General features: G+C 41.5%; 1 protein-coding gene across 1 annotated transcript in view; it reads right to left on the reverse strand.

Annotated features, from left to right (window-relative positions):
- Nucleotides 1-404: 404 nt before the first annotated feature.
- LOC122917561 (methylthioadenosine phosphorylase) overlaps nt 405-14,946 on the reverse strand; it is a 44,697-nt gene continuing 30,155 nt past the window's right edge. Inside the window, exons 5-8 of the mRNA XM_044265585.1 lie at nt 13,811-13,913; nt 9,112-9,351; nt 4,505-4,627; nt 405-1,901 (exon numbers count right to left, since the gene is read on the reverse strand). Coding sequence (XP_044121520.1) covers nt 1,863-1,901; nt 4,505-4,627; nt 9,112-9,351; nt 13,811-13,913 — 505 coding nt within the window. The 3' untranslated portion in view covers nt 405-1,862. The remainder of the gene's footprint in view (nt 1,902-4,504; nt 4,628-9,111; nt 9,352-13,810; nt 13,914-14,946) is intronic.

A 14,946-nucleotide genomic window follows, 5' to 3' on the forward strand; every position in this document is an offset into this window, starting at 1 on the left:
AGGTATCCAGATGATTATATTGGCTTTGTTTAAGGAGTGGCTGATGGGTAAAAACAGCAAAACAGAAATATACTCCATATGAGAAGTCTGAAAATTAGGTTGCTAGAAAAGGCTACTGAATCAAGAAAGACATCCCTGAAAGCCATCAGGGAGACCTGTACTTTCTGAAGGCAGCAAGAAAAATGCCCACATGTTTTTGCCTTGACATCCTCAGAAATGTACTAAGAACGAAGGAAAGAAGGTACATATGGTATTACAGAGTAGTGCAGGGCTTACAGCGACGGAGCCCTGGGTTCAGGCCTGTTCTATCATCTGTGTATCTCTAATGTGCGACCAGGGTTGGATGCCTGCGTTGGGGAGTGCAAGACTCATAATCCCATGTAACCCAAACAGCTCAATATCAATGCTGGGGAGTAACTGGTTTATTTTGTTGTTTACAATTAGCAGCTTATTATCTCAAAGACAGTCTCCTAGACACAAACACATTGACTTTACAGACTCTTTAAACAGACAGGCTATATGATTAAAGGACCAGTAATAGACCACAGTGAATAGTAGTTAACTCTGAGGGAAAAAAAGGATCTCCCTGTGAGAGAAAACAAAACACAATCCTATAAAATGAACAACAAAAAGCAGAGGAAGAAGAAAAATTCATTTTATGAAACACTCCAAACCACTACCGCATGTAAAATAACTCACTAACGCATAAAAAGTAGAAACAAAGGTCAAATATTAATTTAAAAAATACCTGACACACTAGCATGTATGTCTAGTCTCTTATAGTTTCAGACTCTCTGAGGATTAAACACCCAGCTTTTCTCAAGTTGTTGCAGCCCCAAGTATCGTTCTCACTCTACAGTTATTAATGATCCTCTTTTTTAAGACAATCTGAAGACGGAACTCAAACAGAACTCTTCTTAGAATTACCATCTTAAATTCTGCTTCACATCAGTATGTTTTCAAGAACTGGACCTTTTTATTTTTAAGACAACTTTATTATTTGATTATATTCATTGTAGAAAAATGTGAAGACACAGAAAAATATAAAGAAAATTAAAATGATTCAGTGTCCCAACCCCAAGTACAGTAACAAAAGATTATATATCCATTTCTGGTATTTTTCTGATTTATGTAGAACTTTAAAACAAAATTAGCAATGCAAAATGTGTGCACATTCCTTTTTTTCATTTTGTATTATAGAGCAACCATTTCTTTAGGACATTAAATATTATGTGAAAACATGATCTTCAGTTGGCTGCTTCACAACCCAATTAGAGCTATGCTGTAATGTACTTCCAACTATTGGATATTCAGATTGTTCTGAATATTTACTATTATAACTAATGGTATATTAGACGTCCTTCCCTATACATAATTCTTTGTACCTCTGATAATTTTTTAAAGATAAATTCCTAGAGTAACCAGCACAAAGGGTATAAGTATTTTTAAGCCTTTCAATACATTTTAGCAAACAGCCCTCCAAAAAGACTACAAATTTATAGTAACACCAATAAATAGCCTAAGAATTCCCATTTCTTCTTTGTATTTTCTTGGCAACTTTGGAACTGGATATTACTTCCCAACCTTATTCTTACAAATTTACTGGGGGAAGGGTTGGTGGGGTCTTATCTTTTTTTTTTCTGAAGGGTCAGAATTTTTCCACATTTACCGATCATTTCCGAAGCAGTCTAAGCCTTCGAGAAGGCTTCTCTGATACATGCATGTCTTCTTATCATGTTCTTCCTTAGCAGGCAAGGGTATGAGGGCTGCATGCCTTTTCCATGTTTTTTCCAAGTTAAGCCGAAATTTCTCAAATGACTAGAATTAGGAAGTCTTCCTGTCACCTAGGCAGCCATGCTGGTTTAATGTCTTGGTAATAAAACAGAAAACTGGGCCATATTCTAAAAGGAAGAAAACAGGCACAGGTCACATTTAACCAAGCATTTGCTGTAGGTAGTGATTCTGAAGATCAGGATAATCGCCAGGAGTATTTAATTAAAAATCATATTTTGATTTCACAGACTGAGGAGTCATGGTATACACACGTTCAATAAACTCCCCAGGAAATTCTCAAGTTCACCAAACTTTAAAAGCAACCAACCACATGTGGGACTAGTGATAGCCCCTAACTCTTAGTTCCTCTCTCTCCTTTCCTGTAGAGTGAGGTGTGCTTATTTCAAGAGGGCTGTTCAGATTCTCATGGACCTCCACCTCCTTTCACCTCACTAGGATATGTTTCATACACCAACCTCCAGTCTGGATTAATGTAAATCAACCTCTGTCATTCACCTTATCCCAGTGGATAAAAATCCTTAAAATTTTAGTACATTAGTATCTCCAAACATAACAGGATCTTCTTCATCACTCCAAGTCTTATATATCTTTGTAAACCATGGCTGACCATATAGTGGGTGCTCACTAAGTGTTTCTGAAATGAGTGAGTGAATGGATAATACACATTTCAGTGTAGAGGGGACTGAACATGCTACCCCAGAATACCCCAGAATAAGGGATTATTAGAAGGGTGTTCCTTAATGCAACAGAATGGAGGCCATGAGTCTCAGTATTGTCTAGAGCAGCAATTCTTCATTTTCTTTCTTTGGATCATATATGTCTTTGAGAATCTGATGAAAGCTATACACATTAACCCTCTTTAAAAATACATACATACATAAACACATTATTTTTACATACTTTCAGAAACTTCACAGGAAAGGAGAACATGAATTTCTACCATTCAAGCATTTTATTTTTTTTAAAGGTTTTATTTATTTATTTGATAGACAAGATCACAACTAAGCAGAGAGGCAGGCAGAGAGAGAAGAGGAAGCAGGCTCCCCGCTGAGCAGAGAGCCCGAGGCGGGGCTTGATCCCAGGACCCTGGGATTATGACCTGAGCCGAAGGCAGAGGCTTTAACCCACTGAGCCACCCAGGCACCCCATTCAAGCATTTTTTACTTAAAAATGAAGCTGAAACAATAAATTTATTGCTTGAGAAATTATCTTTAAATTCAAAAAAGACCGTGGTTAAAATGGGGTCAGTTGAAAAACTTAAAAAACAAAAAAAACCACAACAGCCCATCACAACTTGCAGGTGACAATTGCCTTTGCAGTAGCAAAGTATGAGTCACAGTTCCTATAATCAATAGCTTGCTTATTTAGACAGGCTAACGTTCTGCTGTTTCTATTATACTGTACTCAGGGCAATGTAACAGTTCGCAGTTTAAACTGACTTTCCTTGGTTCTTAGAAATTAATTTATTTCCCCTTTCTTCATAATTATAATAAGGCTTGCCTGTATTTCAGTTACGATGAAACACTTCATGGGGGAAAGAGGGGTTATCGTTTACTCATTAAAAAACATTTAGCTTCTAGGTCTATAGGCTGAAACCAAACATGTGTTTCCTGTCCCTTAAGGACTTTAAGTCTAGTGGGAAGAGATGGAATACAAGTTCCAATATTCTGGACTTGGCCAGGGCATAGAGCTGAGAGATACCTTGTTAAATGGATGAATACTGCAGCCTGCTCTAACTGCTTGTGACAACCGGCTCTTTGTATCTATCAGTGGTTTTGTATTGATAGTCTGAAATTAGCTGGGCTGCAGCACTTCCACTAGGCATTTGATATCAATTAAAATCATGGCTCCTCAGTGCCCAGCAGCTGTCAATCACTGACCATCACACAGTGTCTTCATCATACTAAAATTGTGGCTCTCATTCCACGGCTCCTTGGTGGTTAGCAGTTCAGGCAAGGGAGGGCTTTTATGAATTTTTCAAATCATCTCTCAACTACTTGTCATAAGACCCAAGTGTCTAGGTGTGTTCTAGACTTTAGGACAGGCTGGCTACCTTCCGTGGATACTAGGGGAATGTAATATCTAACTGGCCTGAGGCAACACCTTATCCAACGTGGTTAATCAATAGAGTCACAAAATATCCAAATAAAAATCATGCACCTCTGAGCTTTAGCACTCAGTTTAAATTATATTCTGGGAATTAATACTAGAGTTGAAAAGCTACCAATCTACAACCCATCCCGTGTTTATCATTAATCACTGTCTTAGTCTGATACAATGTCAACACTAAGCAGACATTCCTTGGCACCGTTTTGGTATTCCTATTAGTGCTTTGGCTTTAAAGGCTGCCTACACTTTGCCAAAGAGCAAACAGTTTTGTCAGCAATGTAAGCCATGTACAGAACAAGCACTCTCAACCTCCTGAAGCATTACTTAGGGATGCCCTGCAAAGCAGGACAATGTTAAGAGGTTGGCAGACTAGATAGTAAAACTCTCACCACCTCAACTTTCAAGTCTTGCATTACTTGCCCAAATATGTAACTACTCAATTTCACACTGGTTAGTATGGTGGTTAAGAGCATGAAAACTTGTAGAGAACTTCTAGATTAGTAGAAAATACAAGATGAGTGGCCCAAGGGTGAAATGCAAGTAAGAGAGAAAGAAAGAAAGCTGTGCAGGTGTCTGCTTGCAGATGGCCAAGGGTACTTACCTTCAGGTTATGGAGGGTTTCTGACCATTCCATGGACCCTATCTGAGGTATGGTAGTGAGGAGCAGACTTTTGGCTTTATTGGCATTTTCTTTCAGGGTCTTTAAGACCCGGTCCACCGAAACCTAGAGAAACAACAGCACAGGACGTTACTGGCAATTTATCATCCTACCGTTCTCCACAGAACACTTTCCTGAGCTCATTCCTGATCTATAAAGTCAGTTCATGCCAAGTCCAATCCCCTGAACACCAGTTCTGCATTTTTCAAGGCAGACTTGGTCCCAGCCGGGGAGGTCTTGGGAGAAACCCAATGACATCTCTGAAGAGACACTGTCTCAGATGTATAATGTGTTAGCATGGTCTGGAAAGATGTGGCCAATTCTCCTCCTGTCCATAGTAAAATGGATTCCAGTCTTAAAATTGTTCCTACACTGGCTAACCAATCATAAGATAAGCACATGGCTCTTCTTCTTCTTCTTTTTTTTTTTAAGATTTTATTTATTTGACAGAGATCACAAGTAGAAAAAGAGGCAGGCAGGCAGAGAGAGAGAGAGAGAGAGGAGGAGGAAGCAGGCTCCCTGCTGAGTAGAGAGCCCGATGTGGGGCTCGATCCCAGGACCCTGGGATCACGACCCGAGCTGAAGGCAGAGGCTTTAACCCACTGAGCCACCAGGCGCCCCCTAGCACATGGCTCTTCTTGAGAAGACTTTGAGTTAATGAAGAGAAATGCTGGAATCAGAGTATTATCATTTCTACAGCTCCCACTGAATTAATGGATGGGCGGCTAACAACACAGAACAACAAAAATCTCAAACCAAACAAAAAATCCACTTTAATGAGCTTCCTGACAGGAAAACTGAACACCAGTTTTGACATCTAAATTGGATCAAATCTCTGAAACCAGCTGTCAATTTACAAAGAATACAGAGGACTGAGAAATCTGTCAAACTACCCCAAGGAGATGAGTTCAGTGATCCAGAAGGTTTCCTGTGGGAAACTCTAGAGGACGTTTCTTTTCAGAACACTTGGAAGTAAAAAACTGTGATACTTGAGATAACTAGAAACATTAACTATGCTTCGATGTATTAAGGAATTACTGCTGGTATGTGACAATGATGATGTGGTTAGATGTATATGGCTAAAATCATGGATCAGAGTCCAGATGAAATATAACTGGCCCTAAGCTGATATGTTCACAGTTGAAGCTGGATGTTGATTTATAAAAGCTCATACTGTCCATTGACTTTTTGTATGTGACTGAAATTGCTTCATAAGGATGTCGAAAAAAGTTGTGAATATAAAATCAATGATCAGAGGTGGAGTACTTGCCACACCTCAAGGGTATCTGAGGTTGAGGGGCACAAAGATTACACCTTTCTGTTTCCTGGAGTTTATATAAAGTCCAGATCCGTCCCACAAACACCGAGGTGTGTTTAAAAAAAACTGATGAGCAGTGGAGCAGGTGGGAGTCCCATCACTGTGGGAATACAATGCAGTCACCAGATGGGAGCTGCCAGGTACATGCAGAGGCTTGCTTGAAGCAGTCTTCCAGGCTCATGAAGCACTCAAGAAATTTACCTTGTATTTATTTTTTTCCTTACACTTTTCACACTTTTCTTTTGACTGATATTTCTTTTCTTTTTTTTTTTTAAAGACTTTATTTATTTGAGAGCAAGCGAGAGAGAGTGCAAGAGTTGGGGGGGGGGTAGAAGGAGAGGGAGAAGCAGACTCCACTGAGCAGGAAGCCCGATTTGGGACTCGATCCCAGGACCGTGGGAAAATACCTGACCTGAGATCATGACCTGAGCTGAAGGCAGACGCTTAACCAATTGAGCCACCCAGGCACCCCTTCCTTTGACTGGTATTTCTGTACAGATTCTGATCTCTTTTTCTTGTCTTTATTCCAGGTGTTGGGCTCTACCCAAAATGCCTGTTGTACTAACCTCCTCACAATAAAATCTAAACCCTCTGTTGAAAGTCCAGTTCACATGTCAAGTTCTCAAACATTTCCGCACACCCTCCCCCCCATCCATCATAGTGGCCATGTGAACTACAGAAGCTATAGGGGCTGCTCTACATACAGGATTTGGTCCCATTCTCCCAGAAATCCTGCAAGGTCAGAACTGTAAGTAAACAACCTCCACCCCTCACCTCAGGCTCCATCCCATCGAAGAGTAAATGGATCAAAGAATGTGCCCAGTGTTCCAAGTAAATGGAGCAACAGAAATCTGAAGGTGGGGGTCATCAAAATCTTTGTACCGCCTCAAGCTGCACATCTGGTTTAAAGCACAGTGACATGCATGGCTGGTTGATGACGCCACCTGCGTCTGTGCTTTCCTTGTGGCACTTAGCATCATTATCTGCCTTCATGCCTTACTGCTGACACACAGCTCAGTCTCTCTGCTTTCAACTCAGGTGGCTCCAACTGACAGCTTTCCAAACCTCACGTAGTAAAGGAAGCACCATGTGCTCTGCAGAGGAGACAGGTGTCATCAGACTGAGCAGAAAGCCACAGGCAGGAAGCAACCTGCTCTCAGGCAGTGGCAGAGGCTGGAGTCTCCTGCTAACTGGAAGCAGCTTCTCAACACCATGAAGCTGAGCTGTCCCTTAGGTAACCAGAGCTGCCAAGTTAAGACCAGATGCTGCTGTGTCAGGATCTGGAAGTTTCTTACACACAAAATACCCCATTAGTCAGCAACGATTTATTATACTGGGGAGTCGGTACACGGTATTCACACAAAACAAAGAACTGTGTTCAAGTCCAACCAAACTCCATACACACAGATGGACTGACAATAAGGATATCTTACTGTTTTATAGGAAAACAGTGCAACAAGCCACTCTGAGACGGTGGGAAGGAGAAGAGGTCACCTCCCATAAATGTGCTCACAACAGACAACCCCACACTTGTTCTTTACTTTAAAACCTCTTGACTGTAATTTTGGCCCTTTCTCTATTTTATTTCTTTTTTTTTTTTAAAGATTTTATTTATCCATTTGACAGAGAGAGATCACAAGTAGGCAGAGAGGCAGGCAGAGAGAGAGGAAGGGAAGCAGGCACCCTGCTGAGCAGAGAGCCCGATGCGGGACTCGATCCCAGGACCCGAGATCATGACCTGAGCCGAAGGCAGCGGCTTAACCCACTGAGCCACCCAGGTGCCCCTCTATTTTATTTCTTAAAGATTTTTAGTTATTTGAGAGAATGTGCGTGTGTGCGCGCACGCACAAGCAGAAGGCAGGGCAGAGAGCCAGGAAGAGAGGGAATCTCTAGCAGACTCCCTGCTGAGTGGTGAGCCGGACATGGAGCTCAGTCCCATGACCCTGAAATTAAGAGTCAGGTGCTCAACCAACTGAGCCACCCCGGTGCCACCCCCCTCCCCGGACAAGACAAATGATCCAGTTTCTTCAAGTGAAATGCAAGGAGTGAAGAGACAGGGGAATCTTAGATGAAAGGAGATTTAAGAGGCAGCTCGTTTAAATGCAATATGTGGATTATAAGGAGTACGAGGTTATGTCAGACAAGAAGGAAAATGTAAACAGTCTGGATTTGGTTACACTAAGGAAGTAATATCTATATTTTTTGGTACAGTAGTGGTATTGTAGTTATTATTTAATTTTTTAATAAAGGCCTTCTGGAAAAAAATTTTTTTTTCTGGAAAAATACATCAAAATCATGACGGCAGGGGAGAGAGAAGTGAGTAGGAGCATATATAGGACATAAGACTGGCTGTGGCTGGTAATGTTGTATGATGGGTACTGGGAGTTCCTTATACTAGCCTTTCTCCTTTTACTGACGTTTGAAGTTTTCCACAGTGAACATATTTATTTTGGAAGCCTGACTGAAGTGGTCCATTGTCTTCACATACCAGCTAGACATCGGTATCTTTCCAGCCCAGAACCCCTAACTGACCTCCCCTGTGAAATACTTACATAGTCCACACAGTGCTGTCTCCCTCCCTCCTCTCCACCCCACCCAAGTGTGCCTGTCTTTCCCACCACCCTTCCACCGGAAAGGCTTCCCAGACTTCAAATATGTGGTTGGGTCGACTGGCTATGTGCTTCTCACCATACTAACTCTCTATAACCCTGAGCTTTCTTACAATGGTTGGCTTATCTCTGCCCTTCCCCACGAACCCCCCAAAAGCCCCAGAACAGTCATTCCTCACAGGCTTGTCTCTCTGCTGTCATAGTCCCACACCAACATCATGCAGTCACGGTAGGTTAAATAGAGAGTACTCTTACCAGGCAGAGGTAATGAAAACACACACAATAACCAGTAGCACATGATAAGGAAATTATAACCAAAACACACTTTCATCCTTAAAGTAAGGCCCAATCTCACTATGATTCCCGTCACACCTACATGTTCACGATATACTGTTTATCTGTGGATAAAAGTGTCTTTTTCTTCTCTGTGGAGATCTTTGTATCTTTAAAAGAGAACTATAAAGAAAATACCTGACCATATATACAGGGCTGACTTTAAAACCTGGCAGAAAGGCACTTTCTGGAACTAATACAAGAGAACAAATGGCGAAGACACTCTCTCAACAGCTCCCACAGGGCCCGGAAACCCAAGCCGTACATGTTGGGAAGAGAATTCCACCTACCGCTTCCTCATGCTCCTTCCAGCAGTCATAATCTGTCGCCATGGCGATACTTGCATAGCAAATCCCAGCCTCCTTAGCGAGAACCACCTCTGGAACTGTGGTCATGTTGATAACATCTGCTCCCCAGGTGCGGAACATGAAGCTTTCTGCCCGGGAGCTAAAACGAGGTCCCTCGATTGTGACCATCGTCCCTTTTGAGTGGCATCGGAGTCCCAACTTTTTAGCAGTTTCTATGAGGACCTAGAAAACAAAGAACCACAAACTCAAAACATACAAACATAAGTTAACAGCTTACTATTTTGCTGTTTTTTTAAAAAGATTTATTTATTGGACAGAGAGAGAGAGAGATAGCAAGAGAGGGAACACAAGCAGGGGGAATGGGGCAGGGAGAAGCAGGCTTTCCGCTGCGCAAGAAGCCCGATGGGGGCTCAATCCCAGGACCCTGGGATCATGACCTGAGCGGAAGGCAGACACTTAACAACTGAATTACCCAGGCACCCCAACTATTTTGGTTTTTTTCCCCTCATGTTCGACTACAAATGGCTAGTACCTGCAGTTCCTCAGATAGCCTAGAAGATCACGGAAGGGTGTTTCCTAGATCCTCACCCCATCATATAACCCTGTTCCCCTGACCCCTTGCACACACAGCTTACAGCTACAAGAGCAAACAGTGATTTCTCAGCAGCTTGAAGAGACTAAGCTGGGTTGGGAACATGGACTTGAGTCTGAGTCATTCACCCCACAGGCTGAGCTTATAAGGTGCCAATCCTATTCACATCTCCTCAAAGACACGTTAAGAATGATTTCCAAGCTCCTGACTGGTCTTTCACACAAAATCTAAAGACTTTTATTGAAGCTATTTTTTTAAAAAATTTATTTATTTTAGAAAAACAGTATTCATTATTTTTTCACCACACCCAGTGCTCCATGCAAGCCGTGCCCTCGAGCTATTTTTTAAATTAGAAAATGACTTTGGGGGTTCCTGGGTGGCTCAGCTGGTTAGTGTCTAACTCTTAATTTTGGCTCAGGTTATGATCTCAGGGGTATGAGATCAAGCTTTGTGGCTAGCTCCGAACTGGGTGTGGAGCCTGCTTACGATTCTCTCTCCTCTCTCCAATCTCCCCACCTCCAGAACAAAGAAACTGATTTGTTCATAATCTCTTTGCCTGTTGTCTCTCCCAAAGGCAAAAACAGAATGGGACTGTGCTGGTTTTTTCTCTGTAGGGATAAACTTATCATGGCATCTTACTTTAATGGCAAGGCCACGCATGGGTTTTAAAAACATTATTTAAAAGTTTGATCATGGGCGCCTGGGTGGCTCAGTGGGTTATGATCGGCTCGGGTCATGATCCCAGGGTCCCAGGATCGAGTCCCACATTGGGCTCTCTGCTGGGCGGAGAGCCAGCTTCTCTCTCTCTCTCTCTGCCTGTCTCTCTGCCTACTTGTGATCTGTTTCTCTATCAAATAAATAAATAATCTTTAAAAAAATAAAAAAAAAATAAAAGTTTGAACACTTCTCTAGTGACTAATTAATAACACACATCTAATTCTCAGGTTTTAATTTCTAGCCTGTGCTTTAATATTCCTTTATAATTAAAAAAAAAATTTAACTGTTAACCCACTTAAGCACTGCCAAAAATTCACTTAATCTTTGTATGTTTTCATTTTCTCATCTGTAAAATGGGAATGAGATTGTATTAGAGAAGTACTGTGAGGATTAAATAAGCTAAAGAATAATACAGCTAAGGATTGTGTCAGGCACACTGTAAACACTGGATAAAAGCTAAACCACTCTTCTAACAATTACTAATCCTGGCACCTTCTACACTTGTTTGCCAAATAACTGGGAAAGATTCCTGAAGTACTTTATATATAAAATGGTGTGACTCAACATCAATAAAAGGCTCCAATTTAGGCCAAAGTCTAGCCTGCACATGTTGGAACCACATAAGCAAATTAACCTATTTTTTTAAAAATAATTTTCAGTATGATACAGCAATGTGAGAAACAGTTTTAATAAGAGCCTTGGCAACACCAAATTTAGAAGTGTGACAAATCACAGACAATGTATAAGTTGATATTATATCATGTTTATTTATACTATGTATGCTGAAAATAAGATTATGCTTAATAAAAACTTTCCCCCTGAGTACAGGTTATAAATTCAAGGGCCTAAATCACTCCTCTTTCACCTCTCCCTCCCCCACCCCCAAATTAAAATACAGCCAGCCCAGTCTCATCTTCATTCAATGTCTTTTAAAATCCTGAATAACCAAGCTGTATATTTTGGCCAAAATTTGACCAATGACTCCAGAAATGACTGGAGGAATACCACAACCACCTTGTACACTGGGCTGTGGCACGTTCCGTTCTCACATCCCCCAGCTGGGGGTGCCATGATGGTGAGGAAAAGGAAGTGAAGGATTATGGATGTGGACCAATCACATCCGTAAGACATGGGGTCTTATCACTTGAACCGGCACTTTGCACCCCCACAACCACAAGAACAGACAGCTCCAACATCATGTTATCAATAATACAAACCACAGGCTGAGAGATCTGTGGGTCTGAGGCAAACATGCTTTCATTTGCACGTTTTGAGCAATAATAATGGAGCTCCTGAGTCTACCACCATCCTTCAAATATATTAATAATATGAGACCACCAAGCTATATATATTTTATGTGTGTAGACTCTGAAAGACTTTGCTTCCAATTACCTCCTAAAATGATTAGAGGTGAAAATATTTTGGGGGTAGAAGTGACAGGGACAAAATATTAACCCCACATATGTGACAAATGTTTTTTCTACCCAGGCTCTGGGGAACCATTTCACCTCCCCAAGGGAAACCACAAGCTTCTTTGAGTAAATTTTCTAAAAACACTCTATCTGCATGTGGATGTTGTCATATTTACCTCTTTATATATAACATAAGTGGCAGAAATCTTGTTCACCGTTTGACAATTCACCTTGACAATCCTTCCTCATCCGTACACAAAAGGTCATGTGAATGTTTTAAGTTAAAGTGATCATCGCCAAGGGGCAGCACCATCTACTCTACATTTCTGGACAATATTTATAAATCTCTTTCAGAGTATGTAGGAATAAAGTTCTATTCCGAAGGCTTATTTTCCCCATTTTTATTTGACAGAGAGACAGAGCACAAGCACAAGCAAGGGGAGTGGCAAAGGGAGAAACAGACTCCCCGCTGACCAAGGAGCCCAATGTGGGGCTCAATCCCAGGATCCTGGGATCATGACCTGAGCTGAGGGCAGACCCTTAACCAACTGAGTCACCCAGGCGCCCCATTTCTCATTTCCCACCCAGGTGTCCCACTTCTTAAATCGCCTTTGCTAACATTCTTTTAGTCTTACATGGAGGGGGGGTCCCCCCTGGCTTGGCTAGACCAAGAATAGCTGAGTTAATATGGTCTCAAGGGAGGCCAACTGCTATTGGAAATGATCCCCAATTGCCAAGCCACCACATTTGCATGTTTCCGCATACATCATTAGTATTTCCCCTCCCTCCCTTCTACTGCTGGTACCTGAATTCAGTGTTTTCTATGGTACATGATCTCAGGCCTATTCTTAGGCCACCCCCATTTAGAAATGGACAAGAATCTTATACACATCTAATTACCCCCGGAAAGCAAATGTATTACGTGGACAGATCTGCGTTCCAGAGGAAAGACAAGCAGCAATGTTCTGATATATTCTGTTGATAATTACCTAGAAACATATATATCCCGAATACCCAAATACAAACTTAACCTGCCATTTAAAAAAAATAAATAAAAATGATTTTCACACAAATCAGAGAGAATCAATAAGCAGTAGTCTATTAAAAAGGCTCCCCCTAAGTCCTGGCTTCAGATTCTAGATTTTTGTTTACCACCGTGAGGTTAAGAAGCCCTTGTTGTTAACTACTTTTACATAATTACACAAGGCTGAACACAAAAGCTGCAATAAATCATCTACTTTCCATATGCAGTGTTTAAAACTATCTGAATGAGTACAATGCTTAGATAATTCCACTAAAGGGCTATCCCCTTAGTTCAAAGATTTTACTGTAATCCTGGAGTTTAGAATACTGGAGAGTAATAGCCAAACACAGCTCAAAGGCCAATGATGCCAATCTGACAATTCACACTTTATCAAAAACTGAATTCTTAAAAGCAGTTAGCAGTTGCTGATGTCTCATAGCTGGCAGGTACAGCTCAAAGCACTTTATAAATCACAAATCACTCACTCATCCTTCACACAGTGCTGTGAAGTATACATTCTCATTACCTTCATTTTCCAAATGAGGAAACTGAGGCCCAGTGGCATTAAATAACTTATCCAACAAGACACAACTATTAAGAACAAGAGTAGAGATTTGATCCCAAGTAATCTGGCTCCAGACTGTCCACTCTTGACTAATAGGCTGTCCTACACTAAATGATATAAAAAGTATCCTGACAGCAAAATCAAAACCTATGAGAAAGATAGGCTGCAACTTGGAGTGGCTCAGCTTATCAACGACTGAGAGTAGTGGAGGCAGTACTAACAAAGGGAAAGTCTTCTAAAAACCTTGTAGAAGAAGCAAGCTGGAGTGGGGAAGAGGGCCACTTGCTTGTTAGCCAATTAACTGAACTCTCTAGATGCCACCCCAAGCCCTTATGACTTATTTTGGCACACCTTCCAGAAAGACTACGAACCTCTCTCGTTTTGGGGCAGAACGGCTCAGCCATGGGAATATGGCACACTCCTCTGGTACAGGAATGACTTCCATCATAGAAGGTCTGAGGCCTTTTAGTGGTCCTACAAAATAAAGTGAAAAGGTTTTGTTTTTTAAAAAAGCCCTCAGTCCATCCTGTGGGGGCTGGTGAATCCACAGTACCTAGGTCAACACCTTGGTCCTTGCTCTAGAATCAACAGCTCTGGATAAGCTGAAGGCAACTGCTGGAAAAGCCGCTTACAGGATGGTGTCCGGCTTTTCTGGCTCTGGGTTGGTAGCAACATGCTTTCCAACAGGAATTCAAGTGTGTGGTCCGGTGACCGACAGGACAACCACAGCAGATTGTAGGTACAACTCAACTTTGGGCTCGGGAGGCCCAAAGAAGTCACAATCACTGTAGACGTAGAGGGGTTGTGCAGTGAACCCCATAGATATCCACCACTTAGATTCAACAATGCAAACTTTGTCACACTTGCTTCATCTGTTAGCTTTTCCATGGTTGCAAATCTCAGACTTTGTTGTTTCACGCCAACTTCAGAAGAACCAAAATATGTGGATTTTTCACTGTAATGTCATGATCACATTTGATAAAAATCAATTCCTCAATCCCAACTAACAGAGGAGATGCAAATTTCCCTGATGGCCTCAAAAATGTCTTTTTTTTTTTAACTTATTTTTAATTTTTTAACTAATACTTTTTTAGTTTCAAGTTCCAAACAAGGATCTAACCTTACATTTGATGGGCCTGTCTCTCATGAGGGTAGTTCCTGCCCTCTATCCCTGACCTTTGGCCCACTGACGAAAAGAGCCATTTGTCCTGCTCCACTTTCAGGAATCTCGTTGCCACCTCATTTAGCTTATTCCTCTACCCACTGTAATTAGTTCTGAAACCTTAGTTCAAATTCTTGGTGAAACATTTTTGAATCCAAAAAAGGCTAAAATTAACCCACAGCCAAGTCACCCTGCAATTTTTCACCTGAAGTTTTCAGAATAAAGCACTTTCTGTGTCCTTTATATTGTTCTCAACTTGAACTCATGAGTAATACAGGAAAGAAAGTCTTCCTCTTTCCTATAGAGGGGAGGGCCGTGGAGGGACAGACCAAGGGAAAGCAGGGG

The sequence above is a fragment of the Neovison vison genome, chromosome 9 (assembly GCF_020171115.1).
Source record: "Neovison vison isolate M4711 chromosome 9, ASM_NN_V1, whole genome shotgun sequence".
NCBI lineage: Eukaryota > Metazoa > Chordata > Mammalia > Carnivora > Mustelidae > Neogale > Neogale vison.